The following is a 23,091-nucleotide window of genomic DNA, read 5'->3' as shown; positions in this document are numbered from 1 at the left end:
AGACAAACTTGTGAGACAGAAATCAAGAGAAACTAACACGCTGTGAGATAGAAGTAGAGACTAAGTTTTCATACAATGAAGTACAAAAACTAAGTTTCCAACAAAGAGCTTTGTTCATAGTATTAATAATACAAGTTGTAACTATTTCATCTAACAACACACCAACACACGCATGCACGTGTGTGTTTATCTTTTGGTTTTGTATTCTTCAATCTGCTTTATTTGACAAATCCAAGATGCACAAGGAACAACCAAGAATATGACAACCTATGACCCCTTCATAAGATTCAAGAGTGTTCAGGAATTGTTCATCAACCCAACTCAGCATTCTCTGAATGATCCAATAGCTTGACACACCCACCCTTCCCTTAGAATCTTTAACCAAAACTTAACATTAATACATTTTCTGACTTCTTTAGATAGTCAAGAATTGTCTTCAGTATCTTTGGTTGTTGGTTTTGTTAACCCTTCTAGCAATCAGATTACAGTCAAGTGTAATGCTTATTTGTTTACATTGTTTTCAACTAATTATGCATACTTTCACAGTTTCAAAATTTCAACGATGTGATTGTTTATTTTTAGAATGACACTGGATGGGTATGAGAGGCTGAATCTGGTCAGTTGGAACATAAAACATGCTGGTTTACATGTTAACCCTTTCATTACTGTATTTATTTTGAGATGCTCTGTGTTTCTTTCAATTACTTTAGATATAACAAAGAATTTAGTAAAATAACTTAGTTATCATTCAGCTAGTGTTAGCAACATAAATTGTGACTAAGGTTTGGTGGACGATTTTAATTCAGAACTTATGAAAACAAGACATTTGTACTCAGATCCAGAGCTGGTTTCAGCCGGGTTGGTAACAAAAGGGTTAAAGAGTGAAAGTATATTCAATAACCCACCCAAGATATAACAAAATAAATCTATTGCATTAGCCTACTTAACAGTTGGCAATTCCAAAGCAGTAAGAGCAATTTCTTGTAACAAACACCATCCGATCGTGGCCGTTCACCAGCCTCGCCTCGCCTCCGTGCCGGTGGCACGTAAAAAGCACCATCCGAGCATGGCCGTTCGCCAGCCTTGTTTGGCACCTGTGCAGGTGGCACGTAAAAAGCACCCACTACACTCATGGAGTGGTTGGCGTTAGGAAGAGCATCCAGCTGTAGAAACTCTGCCAGATCTGACTGGGCCTGGTGCAGCCTTCTGGCTTCCCAGACCCCAGTTGAACGGTCCAACCCATGCTAGCATGGAAAGCGGACGTTAAACGATGATGATGATGATGAAAATCACAAAATCAAATTGCTGAGTAACAAAAAGAACTACTGTCAGATATTTAGCCCTGTTATTACTCTACATTTCTACCAAATCTATTCCCTGGTAATAGGCATATGGCTGAGTGATTAAAGTGTTGGGTTCATAAATTTAAGTTCATGGGTTTGATTCCTGGGCCATGTAGCATTGTAAGTCCTTGAACAAACACTTCATTTCACATTGCTACAAACTGTCCAGCTGAAAACGAGTAGCAACCTAGTGTTGGTGCACCCCACATCTCTCTCTCTCTCTCCAGCTGCCACATTCTCCATGTTCTGCTAGATCGAGAGGAAAAGGGTTGAGAGGGTGTCCAAAACAACTCATGACTGCACGAGCATCCCAAACAATAAATGTGTGCCACATGTTACCAATTCATCTACTTGAGAGAGTGACAGCTATGATTTTTTTGCAAGATTTTTTTTTTCTCCTTTTGATTTGCTTTAACAATATTTTCTCATATTTACACAGACATCGAATTTGTAGTAAAGGCACAGTTAACAAGTTGACTCCAGAACAAGCCTGTCCATTGTCACAAAACTGAATGTTACAAGCTGCCAAAGTAATAATCCCTTCTACTCTAGGCAGAAGGCCTGAAATTGATGGGAAAGGGGCCTATTTGATTACATCAACCTCAATGCTTAACCGGTACTTATTTAATCAACCCTGAAAGGTAAAGTCGACCTCAGCTACGTTTGAACTCTAAACATAAACCCAAAAGATATGCTACTAAGCATTCTGTCCAACACACTAACAATTCTGCCAACTTTGCTTAAATAATAGTAATCATTTCTGTATAGACACAGGAACACAAACTTAGGAGAGACTGTAGCTAACTAGATCAACCTCATTGAAGTGACAGGTATTTTATTTTATCAAACTTTTACCTCCCATTATAGATGAGGCATAAATACAGGTACAAAGAATCAAACCATGCAAATGAATTTTGATCACAGGAAAATTAACCATACAGCCATGCCTATGTATGTCTTTTCATACTTGTACAAAATGTGTTTAAAACAGGTGTGAACAATCTGCAGTACTACTATTAATTTAGTCCCTGACAATGTATTTGTATGGCACACTTAATGTACTGGTTTTTATTCTTGAACTAAGTGTTTAGAACTACTTACTTTACACAAGTAGAAACAAAGATCAGTATTAAACCTTCCCACTCCAAGAAGTTAATTTACCTTATTTCATTGTGTATCTCAATTAGAATAGTCTTATATCTAATTAACAAATTCTGTTTCACAAAAGAATAACTTAACTTTTCTTCAGCCTAATATCATCATCATCATCAACATTTAATGCCCATTTTCCATGCTGGCATGGAGTGGATGGATTAACAGGAACTGGCACACCAGGTTCTGTAGTCTACTTCTCTAATTTGGAATCTCATCAGAGGATTGATGTAGCTACTTTTTACCCCAGGTCACCTCTCAATGAGTAGACCTGTGGTCAAAGATATTCTGGTCATGAACATAGCAATTTTTTTTTTTTACCTCCAGATATTGTGCTGGATATGTTAAGACAATGATAAAGACACTGAGTATGTCATATTTAATATTTAAAAAATTATGAAGTTGGCATGGTTTGAGGAAGATTTGATGGCTATTTCAAATGACCAAATAGAGACTCTCTCATCTTCAGAGGATATACAGTAAGATGTCAATTAAGAAAGTGTCACTGTACACAAATACTATTGGCTATCATTAACCCTTTAGCATTTAAACTGGCCATATCTGGGCATAATATTCTACTTGTTTTATGTTGAAACTGACCAGATCCAACACCTCACACCTACCCTATGATGTCATTTTAAAAACAGACAATCACATCATCAAAATCTCAAAAGCCACAAGATAATGCATGATTAATTTAAAGCAATGTGATCTTTCATCATCTGGCACAAGATCTCCTCTTCCAATGCTGCATCCCTTCTCAAAGGATCTTTGTTTTCCAAGTTACTTGGTGACCCTGCCAGTACCGGTGCCACATAAAAAGTGTCCACACTGTAAAGTGGTAGGTGTTTGGAATGGCATACAACTGTAAAAAAACATGCCAAAACTGACCTTGCCTGTGCTGGTGTCACATAAAAAGGGCTCAATCCACTCTGCAGAGTGGTTGGTGTTAGGAAGGCATTCAGCCATAAAAACCATGTGAAGCATGGTGCAGTCTTGCCTAGCCAGCTTATGTCAAATCGTACAACCCATGCCAGCATAGAACACAAACATTAAATGATGATGAATAAATAAGCATTACATTTGACAAGGAAATCTGAATGCAAAAGGGTTTAACATTCATTTGTTCAAATTTCCTCAACTGTGGTAGAGAAGCTATAACTATCCAAAGCTACATGATAATGCATGACTAATTTGAAGCAATGTGAATAAATAAGCATTACATTTGACATGGTAATCTGAATGCTAAGAGTTAAGCATTCATTTGTACAAATTTCTTTAACTATAAGAGGAGATATGAATAATTATCCACCACCACATCCAACCAAATACTATATTTACTTACAAAAGGCTAATATGGAAAAAGAAAATGAAGAAACCAAACAGAATATTCACAATAAATCACAACTGAGATATGAAATAAAATTTCATCACTGTTTTACCATTTTTCCATGCTTGCATGGACTGGATAAATCCATATTATTGAGGCATTATTTCACAGCAAGATGCGCTTTCTGTCACTCATTCTTTAAAAGTTTTTCAAGTAAGGTATTTTTGACTTAATGTGTCTTTGAAAGCACAAAACCACAGCACGATTTCATAATATGATGTGCCGACATAATGCAACCACTATTGCTTTAGTGTCATAAAAAGACATAAAATTAAACATTCACAGACACACACAAAAACACTCCCAGTTTCTGTAAACAAATTCTGCTTACAAACCATTGGCCAGGCCAAGGCTACAGCAGATGAGACTTGCCTGAGGTGTCACACAGTGAGATAGAACTCAAAACAACATGACTATGAAGCAAACTTCTTAACCACACAGCCATACTTGCAGCTGGTCATGACTGTAAATTCCTAAAATGAGAACCAGCTCCTGTCAAACCATCCAACCCATACCAGCTGGGAAAACAAACTTATGATGATGATGATGATGATAGATGATGATGATGATGATGATAATGAATAAATAAGCTTTACATTTGACAAGGAAATCTGAATGCTAAAGGGTTAAACATTCATTTGTTTAACCCTTTAGTAGATGAGACTTGCCTAAGGTGTCATACAGTAAGGCAAAACTCAAAACAACATGACTATGAAGCAAACTGCTTAACCACAGCCATATTCGCACCTGGTCATGACTATAAATTCTTAAAATGGAAACTAAAAAAATAAAAGACAAAAACAGAAAAAGAGGTTATAGAAAATGTTGACAAATATTTACCTAGCGAATGAGAAGCATCTTCTCCATTAGTGTTGGCATTCTCTGTCTTTATTTGGTGAGCTTTTGCAGCAGCTTGTTTCCTTGACTCTACAACATCTGGCATAACTGCATCAATGAGTGGTAGTGATTCAATTCCTCTTTCTGAGCCATCCTGCCAAATATATAAAAAAGACTGTCAGCATTTCTAAAACACCTTCTTCCTCAACCAGTTTTGCATTTGGATAAAACAACTGTCTCCACTGTGTCAATTCTTCATCACATTTTATGAGATATAATTATTAACTCACAACAAATCAACAGCGCCGCCTTGGCTGGCTTCCGTGCCGGTGGCACGTTAAAAGCACCAACCGATCATGGCCGATGCCAGACTCTCCTGGCATCTGTGCCGGTGGCACGTAAAAAGCACCCACTACACTCGCGGAGTGGTTGGCGTTAGGAAGGGCATCCAGCTGTAGAAACACTGCCAGATCAGACTGAAGCCTGGTGCAGCCCCTGGCTTCCCAGACCCTGGTCGAACCGTCCAACCCGTGCTAGCGCGGAAAACGGACGTTATTCATCATCATCATCATCAAATCAATCAAGACACCCTTCAGTCATGAATGACCATGCGATTGTACCTAGAAAATTCTCAACTGAGGCACAAGTCCAGGCAAGGTTGTTTATGGAAAACTAGCAGTCACCCATGCATACCAGCATCCCTTCTCCGTGCCACTGATGTTATCCAAGAGAAAAGCAAAAACCAATACAGCTTGGCATCAGTAGCATCACAACTCATTTCTACAGCTGAGTAAACTGAACAACATAAAATCAAGTGTCTTGCTCAAGAATACAACACACACCCCCAGTTCAGGAATCGAACTCACAACCTCACTATTCTAAACCCAATGCTCTAACCACTGAGCCACGTGCCTTTACTATTTACATATAACCCAATTATTATTACAGTTCAAAACCTTTTATCTGAATGTCCAAAATCCAAAAGATGACTTGCCTGTCACAAATGGAAAATTCCACAAAGTACTGGGAAGTCCAGCTGTTGTGTACCATTATAACATGTGAGTGTCATCATATTTTGTTTTGCTCTTTAGTACAGCAAGTACAAAACATTTTTACACAAGATTTGAATTTCACCTCCATGTATGAGTGTAACATGGTTAGCATTATTACTTGTACTTTACTTTAAAAATAAAATATTGACTTTTCTGTTTTCATTTTATTTACCTACAATCGTGTTCAATGTTTTGTTTTTATACCTTCATAAAACCTAATACCTCAATAACAAAAGAAATAAAACTTATATGGTGTACATGTACTGTAACTTTTAATCAGAGCATGGCATCGAAAGTGGAGTCTGATATCTTACTTTTCTGATGGTATTATGTATAAAAAAATTATTAAAAATTGATATAAAACTACTTTCTATATAAAAGTTATATAATGAAATGTGAATCGAGATTGTGTTCGGATTTAGGTCCCATCCACAAGCTGTCCCATTTTATAGATGCAAATATAAAAACACTCTATTATTATTATTATGATGATGATAATAAAAATGCCCTGATGCAGTACCAGGCAGTGGCTCTCGTGGCTTCTGATCTTAACTGATTGGAAGTGTTATCATGTACATTGTTTTGTCTTGGTATAAAAGATGGGCTACAGCAAATATTCTGCTCAATACCACAGATTTGCTTGTCAGTTGTTTGACCGTAACCAGTTGAGCATGTCCCTTAGTGGCTGACGATATGTGCATCTCTGATCACGAGCAGAAGTAGTTGGGGAGCATCATAGCCATGTGTTGAGAGGGATTCTTTGGGGTTCGAATAATTTACCTCTGGAAACATGGGTGGTTCATTCAACAACTTAAAACAACCCTTATTCAGGGACCTTTTGAGCTGGATGGGTTACTCGAACAGAAGAAAATTCTAACTGAGCCCCAACTGTAAGGTCACGTGCTATTTATCTTGATATGAGATCACCATATCGCGCACATATGGTTGTGATACATGTGCCTGGTGTACCCTTATCAGATGGGTAGTCATGATGGGTATACTGGGCTTCGTATATTTTACCCCAGTGTCACTTTGATGGCATGCACTGCTCTCTCACTCAATAATAATAATAATATCATTATTATTAAAAAATTAAAAAATAAAAATAAATTCAAACTCTGCAACACTTTCAGTCCCAAGATTTTCAGATAGGGGTTTCTCAACAATATTAGCTAATTCTAGCTGCTACCACCATCCTTGTTTTTAAATCATTTGGTTAGCAGCATGGTCTACATACAAACACTTAATAGCCTCATAGAAAGTAGCCTTGCACAATATGTAAGGAAGACACACTAGAGAAACTAATAACATGAGTAGCCACAAAATGAAGCCTATGAACGGTGTAGGTCTGTCACCTATGTAATATGACCTCACAGTCATAAACCTACTTCATACAATGGGCTTTTCTTAAGATAGAGATTCTGTTGCAAGGAGGAGGGGGGAGTGCAGCAGCAGTCTTTATTCAATTTACATATTAGTCATTATGCTATCACTAATACAACCTCCACCTCCATTTGTTTCATATAAGTGACAGAACTTATGCACTACCCCTACTGAACTATTTAAGTGATTGCTTTTCAAATCCATGTGTGTTCAAACATGCTTTATTACAAAGAATAAGAGTAATAGAATAACAATAGGTATTATTACGTGGACAATGTAATTAACTATAGCTTGCAAAAGTGGTTTTGTTCCTAGTCAAATTATACATACATTACTTGCATGTAATGTGTGTAAATATATTCACCCTTCTTTTCTGCCCACTGTTGTGAGGAACAGATTCTTAAAGTTCCTCCTTCATAGGGTCCTAACAGAAGCAATCACCATTAGATTTTATAACCAGATTCCCAAGCACAACTAACTGAGAGTATGGATATTATCCAACCATCTCATTCTTGGTCTACCCTAGGTCTCCTTCACATTGGTTTGGCCAACCCCAGGTTGCCTGCTGATTTGTTCAACATCTCTTTTTCTAGGCTAGCATGGGTTAGACAGGAACTTATTTGAGGCAAGAATTTTAAGGCCAAGTACTCTTCTTGCCATGAATCTTTACTTGTTTTTCAAGTAAGGGATCTCTCTCTCTCATACACACACTTTAATTTTTGGCATACACGACAAATTTTTCAGACCAAAATTTACAGCCAAAAACTATAGGTCAAGTGATGCACCAAAGACAACTTTGGAGGATAAAAAGTTCCCTGTTGTGTGTGTAACTCAAAATATAACCCACCTTCCTATTTTGTTCTATTACTTTAATTTCTGGGGCACGTAAAAAGCACCATCCAATCGTGGCCGTTTGCCAGCCTCGTCTGGCATGTAAAAAGCACCCACTACACTCACGGAGTGGTTGGCATTAGGAAGGGCATCCAGCTGTAGAAACACTGCCAGATCAGACTGGGCCTGGTGCAGCCTTCTGGCTTCCCAGACCCCAGTTGAACCGTCCAACCCATGCTAGCATGGAAAGCGGACGTTAAACGATGATGATGATGATGACATCTCCACCCCACTTTCTGGACTGATATTTAAAACAATAACAATAATTTTTTCAACAACTGCAATATAGATTTTTGGCCTTCACTCATAAACAACTATTAACATATATATTAAACAATTCCAACTTCTAAATGTAATTGTTTAGTTCTAAGTAAACACTGCTGCAGATACATGTCTCAATCTAGTGGAGAACTCCACTAGATGACTATATACGTTCTGGTGTTAGCCACAACAGAAGCGATCAAGGTGGACATGGACAAAGAACAGCAGTTTATACCCTACTGCCCTTAACACTGTGTGCATGGGGGAGTTTACAGTACACCCCTATATGCTTGATATGGCTCTTTGTTTATGTATTTTGTGTTTTCTAGATTAAGAAAGATGATATTTTTAGATGGTGTAGATGAATCAGGGTGTTTGATAATGATAATACAGTAATTCCTCGACTATCACGGGTGCTACATTCCAACCCCCCCACACACACACGATAGGTGAAAACCTCAAGTATAAACAGTACTGTACTGTGTATTTTTTTTTTTATTTCTCTAATTTGTAAATATTTATTTTATTATAAATGCAAAACAACACCACAGAAGAATCGATGTAAGCTTAAATAAGCCACGATAGGTGAGCTGCGATATGGTGAGGGACTACTGTATATATAGTAGCCGAAACAAGTTGTATCCTTACATGTCTAAGTGATCCTTTATTTGAAAAATGGTAGTCAGTGCACAATAATGTGATGAAGCCAAAGTGCAGCTTCAAATTTCTTTTTAATGTGAATTTGGAGAGACTGGGAAAATCAGGAAGGATTAGTGTAATCCATGATGGAAATTAATGTGAAGCTAAAAACATAGCTATAAACAAATGTTATAGGTTTAGGTTTAATAGATAACATGAACATGTAATTGCTTATATTTGAAAAAATTACAGCCTTGAACAAGAAAACAAAATAATTTTTCTTTATTTTTGTGACAGTGAATCTCAAAACAGACAGATCTGTAACTAATAGCCTGTAAATAATGGGTTGTGTAGGTATATTGAAAATACCTCACAGAGTGATGGCTGTGCCCTGCTCGGTTACAGGCTGCCCTTTGGCAAGGCAGAGTACCCTTTCAGCCACCCTGCCAGGGATACAGCAAAGTCATAGGACTGCAGCATGGCAGATTGTGAAAAGGTACTTTTTACATTGATGCTGAGTGGAGGAATTCTAGAAGATCAACGGTCAAGATCGCCAAGCCCTATCAGGAGAGTAACTGCAATGCATCCATAGGAATGCCATCCATGGTTGTGTAATCAGCTAATGAAAGATTCATTATGACTCAGGCTCCCAATTTGAATTCATAACAATGGAATTGGATGGTGACAGAGAGTCATGGAAATCTTTGAAAACAGCAAAAAGAAAAGAAGTGGGTTAAAAAAAATTTGGGGGATATAAAAAGTCAAATGCTGCAGGTGATGTGGGTCCATGTCCCATGAGCAGCCTTCAAATTTTTCTATCCAAGATGTTTTTAACCCACTATCTACATGCTTAATGCTTACAGCTTTATCTGCTTCAAGATTCACCATTACAAAAAAAAACAAATTATTTCACATTCCCTTGAAAGTTTCTAAATTCTTATGATGCCAACAAAATAAATCCAGCATTGTCATTTTTCTACTGGTAACAGGACAGAAAATATTATCTTCACTTTTAAACGATATTATTATATTTATAAAAATTGATTTCTTACCTCTCCAATACTTATTTCAGCTTCTGTGTATTGTAGACCTTTCTGAATAATATTTAGTAAAGCCCCAGGAGGAACCAAAGCTCCATTGATATTTGATTGGCTGATATGACTTTCAATTCCAAAAGTATATGCCGAATGAATGAAACCTTAAAAATAGATAAATAATAATAATAATTAATTTGTTTATTGGACACAAGGGCTAACAAAAATCAATTTAAACATTTAGGGACAAAACACAGGACGAAAAGTTACAAAGGGTTTTGTGCGTTTCAAAAGTCCGTGTAAAAAATTCAAGGTATAATGACAGAAATTTGAAGGGGGTGGTTAAATATAATGAATCCAGTGCTTGACTGGGTTTCATCAATCCTCAAAGAATAAAATGCAAAGTTGAGCTCTATGGGATTTGAACACAGAATGTTCAAAGAAAATAAAAATAAGTTACTGAAGGCATTTTTTGGAATCCTTTAATGATTCCACCAAGCTGCAATACTTAAAATAATAACAACAATTCTTTCTAATACAAAGCTTTTGTACAAGAAATAGATGCAGGTGTGACTATGTGGTAAGAAGCTTGCTTCCCAACCATATGGTTCAGTCCCACTGCATGGCACTCTGGGCCAACCAAAGCCTCACAAGTGGATTTGGTAGATGGAAACTGAAAGAAGTGTGTGTGCACGCGTCTGACTCTCTCTCCCACCATCACTTGACAACCGATGTTGGAGTGTTAGCAGTTCAGCAAAAGAGACCGGTGGAATAAGTACTAGGTTTACAATGGATAAGTCCTGGGGTCAATTTCTTCGACTTAGAAACCCTTTATGGTGGTGCTCCAGCATGGCTGCAGTCAAATGACTGAAACAAGTAAAAGGATAAAAGAACTCTTGGTAGCTGCTCCATACTTATAACCTAATGGAGCTAGCTGAAACTATCATTAAGTTGAACAAGAAAATACCTTCATGGAAGAATAATTTTGGAAGATATTATGTCCAAGGCCAAAATTTCATGCAATAAAGTTGGGTGCTTAGTTCAAAAAGAAGCCAAATAGATGGCATTGTGTTGTCAGGGGTAAATTAGCAATACTGTGATATGAAAGCTAAAATGAAAATAGATTCTTTGTTCAGCTTTGGACAAAATCTTCAACACAAATTGTTGTTGTTCTTGTTGTTAAACTCTATGTCTACTGTGTAGGAAGGTGTTCCAGTCATGACCAGTCTTTTGTATCATTTTATGTTTATTTTCCATGGCATGTCAATATATAAGTACATTGTCCATATTGCTTTTTAAAAGGTAGCAGAGGTACTATGAGGGAGATTTGACTAGTGTTTCTAGCAGGTCGAGCAATCTAAATAGAAGCCCTCTCATTAGCTGCTCCCCTTTTCAATCCTCGCAGCACCCACTCCATGAGAAGCACAAGTATATAGTATATATAAGTATATATAAGCACAAGTATATATATGAGAAGCACAAGTATATAAAGGGCGGCGAGCTGGCAGAATCATTAGCACGCCGGGCGAAATGCGTAGCCGTATTTCGTCTGCCGTTACATTCTAAGTTCAAATTCCGCCGAGGTTGACTTTGCCGTTCATCCTTTCGGGGTCGATAAATTAAGTACCAGTTACGCACTGGGGGTCAATGTAATCGACTTAATCCGTTTGTCTGTCCTTGTTTGTCCCCTCTATGTTTAGCCCCTTGTGGGCAGTAAAGAAATAAATACTAGAAAAATTGGAACATTAACAGAAACCTATATAAAAGTATGATACAATGACAGACATCAGATGAAATGGGATGATGAGGCAGAGAACTCATTTATATATAGTAGCTCAACTTCCTCAATGTAACAATTTCAGTCTCAACAGCAAACTTCCAACTACTAGCTCCAATTCAATCTAACACAGGACATTGTTTTTACATTTAATGTTTTTCAACCGGCCCTTGAGTCACTTTTGTAACTTACTACTGATTAAAAATAAATGCAAATTATCATCATTTTAACATCCACCTTTCCATGCATGCATCATTGGACAGAGTTTATTGAGACAAATTTTGTCTGGATGCCCTTCCTGTCTCCAACCCACCTGTTTCCATGCAAGATATTTCCCTCATAGTCAGGGTGTTTTTGCAGGATATATTGGAAATGAATGACATTCATTTAAAACAATCATGCCAGATCAAGACAGAGACATACACATACTCTCTCTCACACACACACACACAGAGCTTCTTTCAGTGTCTATCAAGTCCATTAACCCTTTAGTGTTCACATTATTCTGCCAAAATTAATGCTTTTTTTTATCCAAATTGTTTTGAACTAATCATGCATTATCATGTAGTTATGAGATTTTGATGAGGTAGCTGTTAATTTTTAAAACAATATTGTAGGGTTGGTGTGAGAGACCAGATCTGGCCAGTTTGACCATAAAACAGGCAGAATACTTTTGGTCGGATATGGCCGGTTTAAATGCTAAAGGGTTAAGACTTTCATTGGCCTGGGACTGAAGTAGAAGACTCTTCTCCAAGTTGTCACACAGTGGGGTTGGAACCCAAGACTATGCAGTTGGGATATGAACTTCTTAACCATACAGCCTACCTGTCTACATATTTCACTGCTGCACCTCTTTGTGTTTTAATTTTATCGGTTGTTTTCATATAATAAATCTAATCAGACAAATGACAGCTTCTATTCATTAACTACAATTTAGATAAGTAGAAAAAATGGTTGGCCACAAGTGTTTGAATTGCTAGGTAGTATGGTATAAAGAATAGGGCTATCCCCTGTGACAATAATAATAATAATAATAATAATATAAAAAAGAAATGGAAATGTTACTATGAAAGACAACTGAAGAAGGTGTATAGAAATGGGATAGGTTATCATGCAAGCTGTGTATATGTCAGGTAGGCAACTGAGAACATGGCGCATATATAAAATGAGGTAAGCAATTTAACAAGGTGTGTATGAACAATTTTCTTGCCCTTACTGAAGTCATTCAGTGAAATAAATATAGAGGTCAACTTAGAAGGACAAAGGTGAATAAAACAGGAGAGATATTTGCTAAGCTGCTAAATTCTTCAGGATGGGTTACAGTCACATGAATCTTTTTATTAAATACATTAAGTGAGAGTGTGTTAATCAGTATGCAAAGCAGCATGTTTATTAGTTACTGAAAATGTTTACTAAGAGTAAATGCAAATACCTTAATAGCATCTGATTTAAGAAACAGAGGAGACGTAACAACAGCTAATAGAGAGAATTAAAGCAAAGTTAGCACAAGATAGAGTTGGTTGGGTCAAATATATATATATCATGCAGTTTATGGTTAAACCAGAAAGTGGAACTATAGATGTGATATTTCCAATCAGACAACAGAAGGAAGTTCATGCACATGAATAAATTCCATTTTGCAATTGTTTATTCTAATGTAGACCTTTCAAAGTTCATTGTCTGAGAAAAGAGAAGAAAGATATGTGGATGGTACAAGAGGCTCGGGGTCAATAATGAGCATGTGAAGAATTCAGTGTACAGTGATTTCTGTCAAGACTTTGTCATTAGTCTTCTTTTATTCTTTCTAAGCCTTGAAACAATCATAAAGGAATCCAAGAGAAAAGAATCCTTGAAAATTCCATATGCTGATACTCATATTGCAGCATAAACTGCAATGTCCACTCTTTCGAAGAGTGGACATTGAACCAAAAGGCTTGAATGTGAACACTGCAATGACTAAGGTGCTAGTTAGTAGTAGAGGCCATACAAATTCAGCAACAGTAAAAAAGTGATCTTGTATAGTCAATACAGATGTAGACTGAAAACAATGAGTGAGCAAAAGCTAAAATAGCATCTGGTACTCTGACAGAATGAAAGTTTTATGTACACCACAGGCACTGCAATAAGTTAGCAACATAATCCTAAACTGAAGGTCATTAACTGTCCAGGTGGATGGCTTGCATCAGTGTAGACAAATTGTCATATCATAATAGGATGAGTTCAATGAACTCAACTAAATACATCAGGTGAAATTACAAATAAAGCTGAATGCGAGAGTTGAGAAGGTAGGTTGATCTCAGAAACCTTCACTGATACATGTAAGACAGATGACTATACATGCATGGATATCTAACAAAAACAGATGATGTATTATGTTAAAGTGATCAGTGTCATGATTTTGTGAGCGTAAAGAATATCTTTATCATTTAAACCAGCCAGCCATATCATTCAACTTGCTTTATGTTCAAACTAGCCTGATCTGGCATCTCATACCTACTCTACAATGACATTCTAAAAATAAAAACAACTTTGTAATCTTGACGCTATGAGACAATGCATCATTAATTCAAAACAATGTGAATAAATAAGCAGTACAGTTGACAGTGTACTCTAAGTACTAAAGGCTTGATATATAAAAATGTATTAGTTGAACAACCATAATAATTCAGTGACTGTGAAGCATGAAAGAACCACTATGACAGGCTGTTGAACAAAGAACATGAATGAAATAATGAAAGCCTAATCCAAAACGAAACAAAAACATGGCCAGCTATAAAAGTTAGAACAAGTAATTAATGATTATGTGCACTATTACACTACAAAAAAACTGGGTGTAAATTAGTTGCCCAAAATCAGTTGGGTGTGTACTATTAAATTAAAAATATGGTTCAGTGTAAATCAGTTGTTCCATTCATTCAGTCATTTTGCATCCATTTTTTCAAGCTAGTGTATGTTAACAAATATACTGGAAACAAGTGTGGGTTGGTGACAGGAAATGGATCCTCCAAGTGTAGAGAATCTGCCGCAATAAATTCCATCTGACTCATGCAAGCATGGAAATGTGAATATAAATGATGATGATGATGATGCCCTTCCTGTCACTAATCATTACCTGTTTTCAAGTAAGGATCTCTTATTTCACTTGTCTTCAAAGAAGCATACCCAACAGATTTGTTGATAGAAGAAATGGCAGCCTTGTCACTGCTTGTAGCTGAGCAATTTTTTGAAAAAGGCATATGCAAATACACACACAAAATGGGTTTTCCATCTACTTACAAAGATTTGGTCAACCCAGTGCTATAGCAGATGACACATGCCCATGGTGCCATGCTGTGGAACTGATCCTGAAACCACATGGTTGAAGAGCAAACTTCTTAAAAACACAAGTATGCTTGCATTTATAGAACATGCACCATTAAATTACAAATATGGCTAAATGAGTCAAGAATGTAGCTTAGTTTCTAAATGCCTAGACACGTAATGCAAATTTATATCTACTCAATGGAAAGTGCCGTGATTCAAAAATGAAAGGTAACCAAGACAAAATAAATTTCCATATGCATTAGGTTATACTTATAATACATGCTTAGTTAATTAACAATGACAGATGTGGAGTATCATCGTTAACCCTTTTGATACCAACTCACCCGAAATTGCCACTGGTTCTGATTTGAACAACCTGTTTTAAAATGATCTAAATTAAAAGCTACCATAAAAATTTCATGTTAATTTGTGTTCCAAACACCAGCTTAATAATGACTAAGTTATTTTACAAAATTCTTCATTATTTTCGAAAAATAAAAGCAGTGTGTTCCAACAGAAATATGGTAACAAAAGAGCTAAACTACAGCAAGGACAAAGGAAATTTATTTGAAATGCCTTGAGTTGATAGACAAAAACATTTAGGTAATTGCATTACAGCACTGTTTAAACACAACTGTTGGATTCTGTAAGACAGAAATAGATGAATAGTTCATGGCAACATATCAAACTATGTACAAGGATGCATAAGTTGGAATTTGCAGTAAAAATTCAGCAAGGAATTTAGTGTAGAGATAGGTAATCATCAGTGCTGTCCTCAACCTTTTTCTATATTAAAGACTTGATCATTGCAGAATCAGCTGAAGAACTGCAGAAAGAATTCTAAACTTGAAAAAAATCATCTGCCATTGAATGTCCATATGTCAATAAAGTGGATAAATATTATTTAGTAACAGTACAAAACATTCCCATGATATGTGGAAAGTGGCCTTCTTGATATGTAGAGAATAAGCATGAACTGAATGGTGTGTGCATAGTGCATGCAATTAGTACAGAAAAAAAAAGTGCAATCTCTGGCACGTTGACAAGGAAACTCTATCTTCACAACAAATTGTCGAACACTTTAAAGCATTGGATGAAATGCTCTGTGATATTTATTATGGTATCTTGCATTCTGAGTTCAAATCACAGTGACTTTGCCTTTCATTCTTCCAGGGTTCATAAGAAAAAAAGTACCAGTCTAAATTAATGGATTGATGGAAGCATTAGAGCATTGAAGCTGATACCTTGTGGTATTTATATTTTGAATTCAAAATGCAAATATTACTGTGGTCTATTCGGGGGGCAGACTTAATCCATTGCTAAATTTAAAATCACCACATGGTCTAGGGGTACCATTAGTAAAAATTTACAATGGATTTCCAACTTGAAACTAGTTTCCTCCTTCCTTCCTGTCTCAGGAGCTTTGTAAAGAGGCATGGGCAATACAATCAATGTCAAGGATTATCAGTTCTTCAAGTAGTGAACTGTTTGGATTTCATTGAGGTTGGTAGATCTTCCATTAGTAAAAGATCAATAGAAGTGCTTTGATTGAGCAGGGAATGAAACAGCTCTGCTAATGATTCAAGAATACCATCCTCATCCATTGATCAAGATAATTATTTATCAGACAGACACAGGTTGTAAAGATTTGTAAATGGTTTTCAACAAACAGAACCTGTTAGCTTGTTTTTATTTGCATATTTCTATATCTTCTACTTTCTATGCTTTTTTCTTTCTATAGCTGAGGATTTCTGTTAATGTCATCATTACAAAAGCCCATCTGACGAGGGATTTACCAGGTGAGCGAAAGGAGATTATTCTTTAGCAGCAATAGAAGGATTAGTCTTCAGATTCATTAAGATTAGTGTTTTACTCAAACAAAAAACTCAAAAACTTCCTGTAACTTATCTGCTACATCTTGCTCTGAGTTTGAAACTCAAAGCATGCATTGACACACATGCATACATGAGCATGCAAAAGCATACACATGCACCAGCAAACAATTTAAGTATATGTCACTACGCAATCTATGTGGAAATTAAAATTTGTAAGCAAGCACAGGTTCAGGAAATCATATACAGAAACAAACAACCACTTATGGAGAATTTGATTTTGTTACAAAACAAGGTAGTCTGTGACGATATGTTTCTTATTATTATTATTACAAATATTGGTCTAATCATTTCTTGTGCTAAAATTTAGTAAGGATCTGGCAGAAACAAGTAGAAATACTCAAGAAAATTCTAAAATAAAATATGCAAAACAGTCACACCTTTATGAGAAATTAGAGAAAGATTTATATATACATGACCGCCTGTTGCCAGCGCCGCCTTGGCTGGCTACCATGCTAGTGGCACATTAAAAGCTCCAACCGATCGTGATTGATGCTGGACCCCCCTGGCACCTGTGCAGGTGGCACGTAAAAAGCACCCACTACACTCGCGGAGTGGTTGGCGTTAGGAAGGGCATCCAGCTGTAGAAACTCTGCCAGATCAGACTGGAGCCTGGTGCAGCCCCTGGCTTCCCAGACCCCGGTCGAACCGTCCAACCCGTGCTAGCGCGGAAAACGGATGTTAAACGATGATGATGATTATGAATGACCTTATTATTCATATGGCTATTAAAACAAAAATTAGTAGGCCGCTTTAAAATTAACTATGGATAGCTTACAGCTACCAATGGATGCAAGTAAATACAGCATTGCAAAAATGATCCACATTTCAGTTGGGTGGTGAATGCAATTTATGAACAGAAAAGAATTAGCATCACATCAGCAAACTGGTAGCAATGATTATATATACAGTTTTGATAAAATTCATTAAAAACAAATTCATAACTGCTTATTTTATTCTAACACTATCTCAAGAATTTAATGAAAGTAATAATAAATCTCTGAACGAGGTATAAACAGTAACTGCACGACAATGTGAGGTATATTTGCCATCTCAATATGGCTAACTACTAAGGGTGGGTGTTAATGTAGCTTGTAGCCCCAGGAGAACATCGTCTTCAGCTGGCCTGGAGACGATGTTCTCCTGGGGCTACAAGCTACAGTAACACCCACCTTTAATGAAAGTATTCAACTGGAAACATTTGATAACGAAAGTACAAGGCATTCCCCTGCATTACAGCTATCTCAGGTTATGAGATTTTACAGAAATTGTAAAGTATTACCATTAATTTTGAAAGTACAGTCTATAATTTTGCTGACAGGAAACTTGTTTTGCATAGTTTTAAATTTGTTAACTTAAAACTACACTTTCTACTTAGCTTACTGACCACTTACGTTTTAGTTAAGATCAAAGTATATATATAGTTAACAATTTTAAAAACTACCATCGCTTTACACACATGTATGCATACAAATATGTGCGTGTGCATGTATGCAATAGTATGAAATAGATAAGCAAATCCATTTTTAAGAAAAAGCGTGGTATCTTAGTGTATTTTAAAAGTTGAAAGAAATGTGGCACGTAAAAAGCACCCACTACACTCACGGAGTGGTTGGCGTTAGGAAGGGCATCCAGCTGTAGAAACATTGCCAGATAAGACTGGAGCTTGGTGCAGCCTTCTGGCTTCCCAGATCCCCAGTCGAACTGTCCAACCCATGCTAGCATGGAGAACGGACGTTAAACGATGATGATGATTCTATGAGGATTGACAGCCACAATAAAATTAGCAAGAATAACATAACCACCACAACACCAACAATGCCTGTCCATTGTCACTAACATCTAAACCAATGCAACCCACATCACTCCCAATATCAACCTACCAACTTTTGAATCCAGCTAGCTACAACAGATACTACCATGCATGTCAACACATGTGCATGAGTATGCGGGGGGGGGGGGAGTATGTGTATTTATGTCTTAAATCAGAAGCACAAGAGGTGGATTGTCTATAAAATCTGGCAAACCTTCAGCTAACCGTACTTATATAAGTACTTTTTCTTCCTCAGTTATTTACCTTTTCATCTCATTTTCATTACTGCATCAATAGGAATAAGACTATTTTTCCACCCTGACAAATCAGATCTTTTCCTTAGCCAATTTTTTTTTACTACATATTTGTTGTGAATAATTAATCATCACCACTGTTGGATTTGCCTCCAATTTAAAATGTGGAGGGAAGTTATCAAGTAAACCCGGAGGTAGTTGTGCAAAAAGGAACCATAAAAGGATTATACTGGATATTAAACTTGACATTTCAAAAATACTTGATGCTGAGGTAAAACTAAGTTATACTGACGACATATCGTTAAATCTTGCAACATCTACAGTGAGAACAATACATAACAGAGAGAAAATTATGTCATGTGTTCAAGAAGCTACTCTGCTATCTGTCCAGACCTTATTTTTCCATAGATCTAACATAATGCTTAAAATGGAATGAATTTTGAGTATATAGATCAAAGATGAAAATCGGCGTAATGTGCCGGTAAACATCGATAATTCAAAAAAGAGGTAAAAGTTTATATGACAATTTGCAGAAAAAGGAAGGTGAAACTTCTAAAAGAAAATCCTTTTTTGACTAGTAATAGCTGGTTTGAAATGCTTAAGAAAGACATAAATTTGCACAACATAAAAATGATTGGTGAAACTGCAAGCACTGATACCGAGGCTGCTACTAATTATCCTGAGCAGTTGAAAATGATTGCTGAAGGAGGCTACACACCAGAGCAAGTACACAATGTTGATGAAACTGGAAGCACATGCCTACTAGAACTTTTATTTCTTGAGAAGCTGGGTAAAAAATGGTTTAGGTAGTGAAGATGATCTGCTAGTTTTAATTGCACATATTTGGCCTTCAAGTGACTATTCCTATGACAAGGAGAATTTGCAAGACAATAGGTATTATGTGTTGGTCAATGTAAGCTGCTGGATATCCCATTTATTGAAATTACACACACACACACACACTGCTGGCAATGACCTTCAACTGTACTAGCTATTGACATGTTTCAATTCAGCACCATCTTACAAGAGATCTTGATTCTTGACAAGTTGCAGCCAGAGGGTTCCAGGGAGTGTTAAGAATTCGGAGCTATATTAGCCAGCACCTTTCAACCTTACAATGAAGCTGTGTTCGTAACATAATTCTTAACTACTCAAATATTCAACAACTAGCTATTTTAGAGAGGGGAAAACAGACAGACAGAAAGTATAAGAGAATAATCATTACTGCATATAACCCATTATTCCATGTGGAACTGAAACAACTATGGATGATACATGATCACATCTGACAAGATACTGATAAAATAATCCAATAAAATGGTCATCAATATATTCTACAAAACAGAAACGCTTTGGTTTCTAAATAAATGGAAATAAGATAATCAGTATGAATGGACAGTACTAAAGGAAATACATACAGCTATTTAAAAAAATCTTGGTGGTTTAAAGAAACCTTGTGCATAAATAGATAGAAGCTAAAAGATAATCATGATGACACAAGTATGTTTGCATTTCAAGTCATCCAAGTCGATTCTATAACAATTAGTGTGAGATGAACAGTGGCCAAATCCATAAGTGTACTGGATTACCAACCAGCCAATACATCAAAGGTTTCTATCATTTGTAAAGGGGGGAAAAAAACATTCAATTAATTGGCTCAGTCTACCAAGCTATATATATATATATATATATATATATATAATATATATATATATATATATATATATATATATATATATATATATGTATGTGTGTGTGTGTATTATAGGTATGTTCATTTTATTGACTTCCCAAATTGGTAAAATTGATGTAGCTGATATTCAGTTTCACTTTTTGCAGGCCAATGCTTCAAAAAGAATGTGACCAAGGAGGATGCTCCAAAGAATTAATTGCAAATAGTTTGCTAATTTACAAGAGGAGAGAAAGAGCATCATAGCAACAGTAGAAGTGATAGAAAGAGGGTAAAATATGTCAGTAGTAGTAGTAGAGTGTTGGTGAGTGGCTGCTAAGTATCAGTCTACAAATATTATTAAGTTCACAAATTCTACATTGCTATTGGACTACTAAAATCAGACATAGCTGATACAATAAAAAATTCTCTTTGAAATACTTCCCCAACAATTCTACCATAATTTATAGGAACAGAAGTTCTTGATGCAATATAACAAAATTATTATTCTGAAGAAATCATCATCACTAACATTTAACATCCGTTTCCCATGCTGGACGTGTTAGACAGCTTGATAGGAACTGGCAAGGCTAAGGGCTGCACCAGGTTCTATAGTCTGTTTTGACTTGGTTTCTATAGCTGGATGCCCTTCCTAACACAGGAATTAACCCTCTGGACATAAATGTGATTGTTGTATATGTGCAAGATGTGTTACATTCTAAAACTACATGGTTATGAATTGTGAGGGTGAATAACTAAGGACTGAAGAAAAAAGCAATGAACATGAATAGTTGGATGTAAAATAAGTACTCAAAAATAGTTAATCAGAAGTCAACATTCTGCTTAGTTTAAAAGAGATTAATTATGAGAATGGACAACAAAAATAAAATGTAGAAGCATCATAGAACCCAACGATAATAAAAAAAGATGGCAGTTGAAGTAGAGGACAGTAGGAGTGAGTATAAGAAATTAATGAAAAGGGCCACTCTCTCTATGGTGATGAGGATTGGCCTGCGAGAGTCCTGTGCCGGTATCATGTAAAAAATACTAATGTTGTTGCCACGTTAAATGCATCCAGCACACACTGTAAAGTGTTTGGCATTAGGAAGGGCATCAAGCTGTAGAAACCAAGCCAAATCAGACTGGAACCTGGTGCAGCTCTCCAGCTTGCCAGCTCTTGTCAAACCATCCAACTCATGCCAGCATGGAAAACAGACATTAAAGGATGATGATGATGTTAGCATATGAGTAGCCAAAAAAAAAGATACTATTACAAAGAAACTTAGCTAATTCATATTATAATGTAACTAAGTAGAGTATATGCACATTTCTAAGCAACCAAAACTCCAACTTGGAAACAATTATTTAATTCACATTACACACAGCCAGTCCTTCCTCCCTGCACCTATCACACCAACAATGTCTCTGTATCAGCCCTCTTTTTTCAGAACATACATTCTCACCCTCAACATCTTTCACTCACTGTCATCACCTCGTGTACCTCCTACCTCCAACTTTTAACCTATTCACTTCTTTTCCACTTTCACCAGTCATTACATTACTACTCTACCAAAGCTATCTTTAGACTCCTCACTCCTAACAAAGACCAAATTTACAAATTGCCCATGTTTACTGAACCTATTGACTGCCTATTTTCCCCATCTTTTCTAATGTGGTTAATGATTTTTGCTACATAATTATAAACTCAAATCAAAAATAGCTCCAATCAAGAAACTGTCAAAATAGTCTGTGACAATATTCTTTGTGCTAAAACTGGCATGTGCATGCACGTACATGTGCACACACACATACACACACTATTAAACCTCTGCCAGAATTTCATGGAACAGGGCTCATATTTATAGCTCAAGGTATTTCTAGACAATTGAAACATGAAGAGTAAATCAATCAAAACAAGAAATGTTATCTTGCTTTGCAAAAATAAATGAATTGACTGATTATTCTGTAAGACTCTTTCTAAGCCCCAAATATTTAACCGGCTAAGAGAAACAGCAATCTCCACACAATAATCTTTAGTTTTGTACCTGAAGAATCCAAGTACAAAAATTAATAAAGATGATGAGTGCAAGGGCATGGATGTGTAATTAAGATATTTGTTTTGCAACTAAATGGTTTTGGGTTCAGTCCCACTGGGTAGTATCTTGGACGAGTGATTTGTACTATAACATCAGGTTGACCAAAGCTGTGTGAGTGGATTTGGTAGATGGAACCTGAAAGAAGCCTATTCTATGTGTATGAGTATGTATGCCTATTTGGGTCTCCTTGTCTTGACATCATCATCATCATCATCATTTAGCGTCCGCTTTCCATGCTAGCATGGGTTGGACGGGTCAACTGGGGTCTGTGAAGCTGGAAGGCTTCGTCAGGCCCAGTCAGATCT

At 36.5% G+C, this 23,091-nt stretch overlaps 1 protein-coding gene across 2 annotated transcripts in view; it reads right to left on the bottom strand.

The window, feature by feature from the left end:
• The window catches only part of LOC115209062 (F-box-like/WD repeat-containing protein TBL1X), an 82,275-nt gene that overhangs the window by 27,314 nt on the left and 31,870 nt on the right, over positions 1 to 23,091 (bottom strand). For both annotated transcript variants that reach the window (XM_029777139.2, XM_036500936.1), the window contains exons 4-5: positions 10,001 to 10,146; positions 4,726 to 4,876 (exon numbers count right to left, since the gene is read on the bottom strand). In XM_029777139.2, coding sequence (XP_029632999.1) covers positions 4,726 to 4,876; positions 10,001 to 10,146 — 297 coding nt within the window. The remainder of the gene's footprint in view (positions 1 to 4,725; positions 4,877 to 10,000; positions 10,147 to 23,091) is intronic.

Source organism: Octopus sinensis, linkage group LG3 (genome assembly GCF_006345805.1).
Source record: "Octopus sinensis linkage group LG3, ASM634580v1, whole genome shotgun sequence".
Lineage (NCBI taxonomy): Eukaryota > Metazoa > Mollusca > Cephalopoda > Octopoda > Octopodidae > Octopus > Octopus sinensis.
This window is presented reverse-complemented; position numbering and strand designations above follow the sequence as displayed.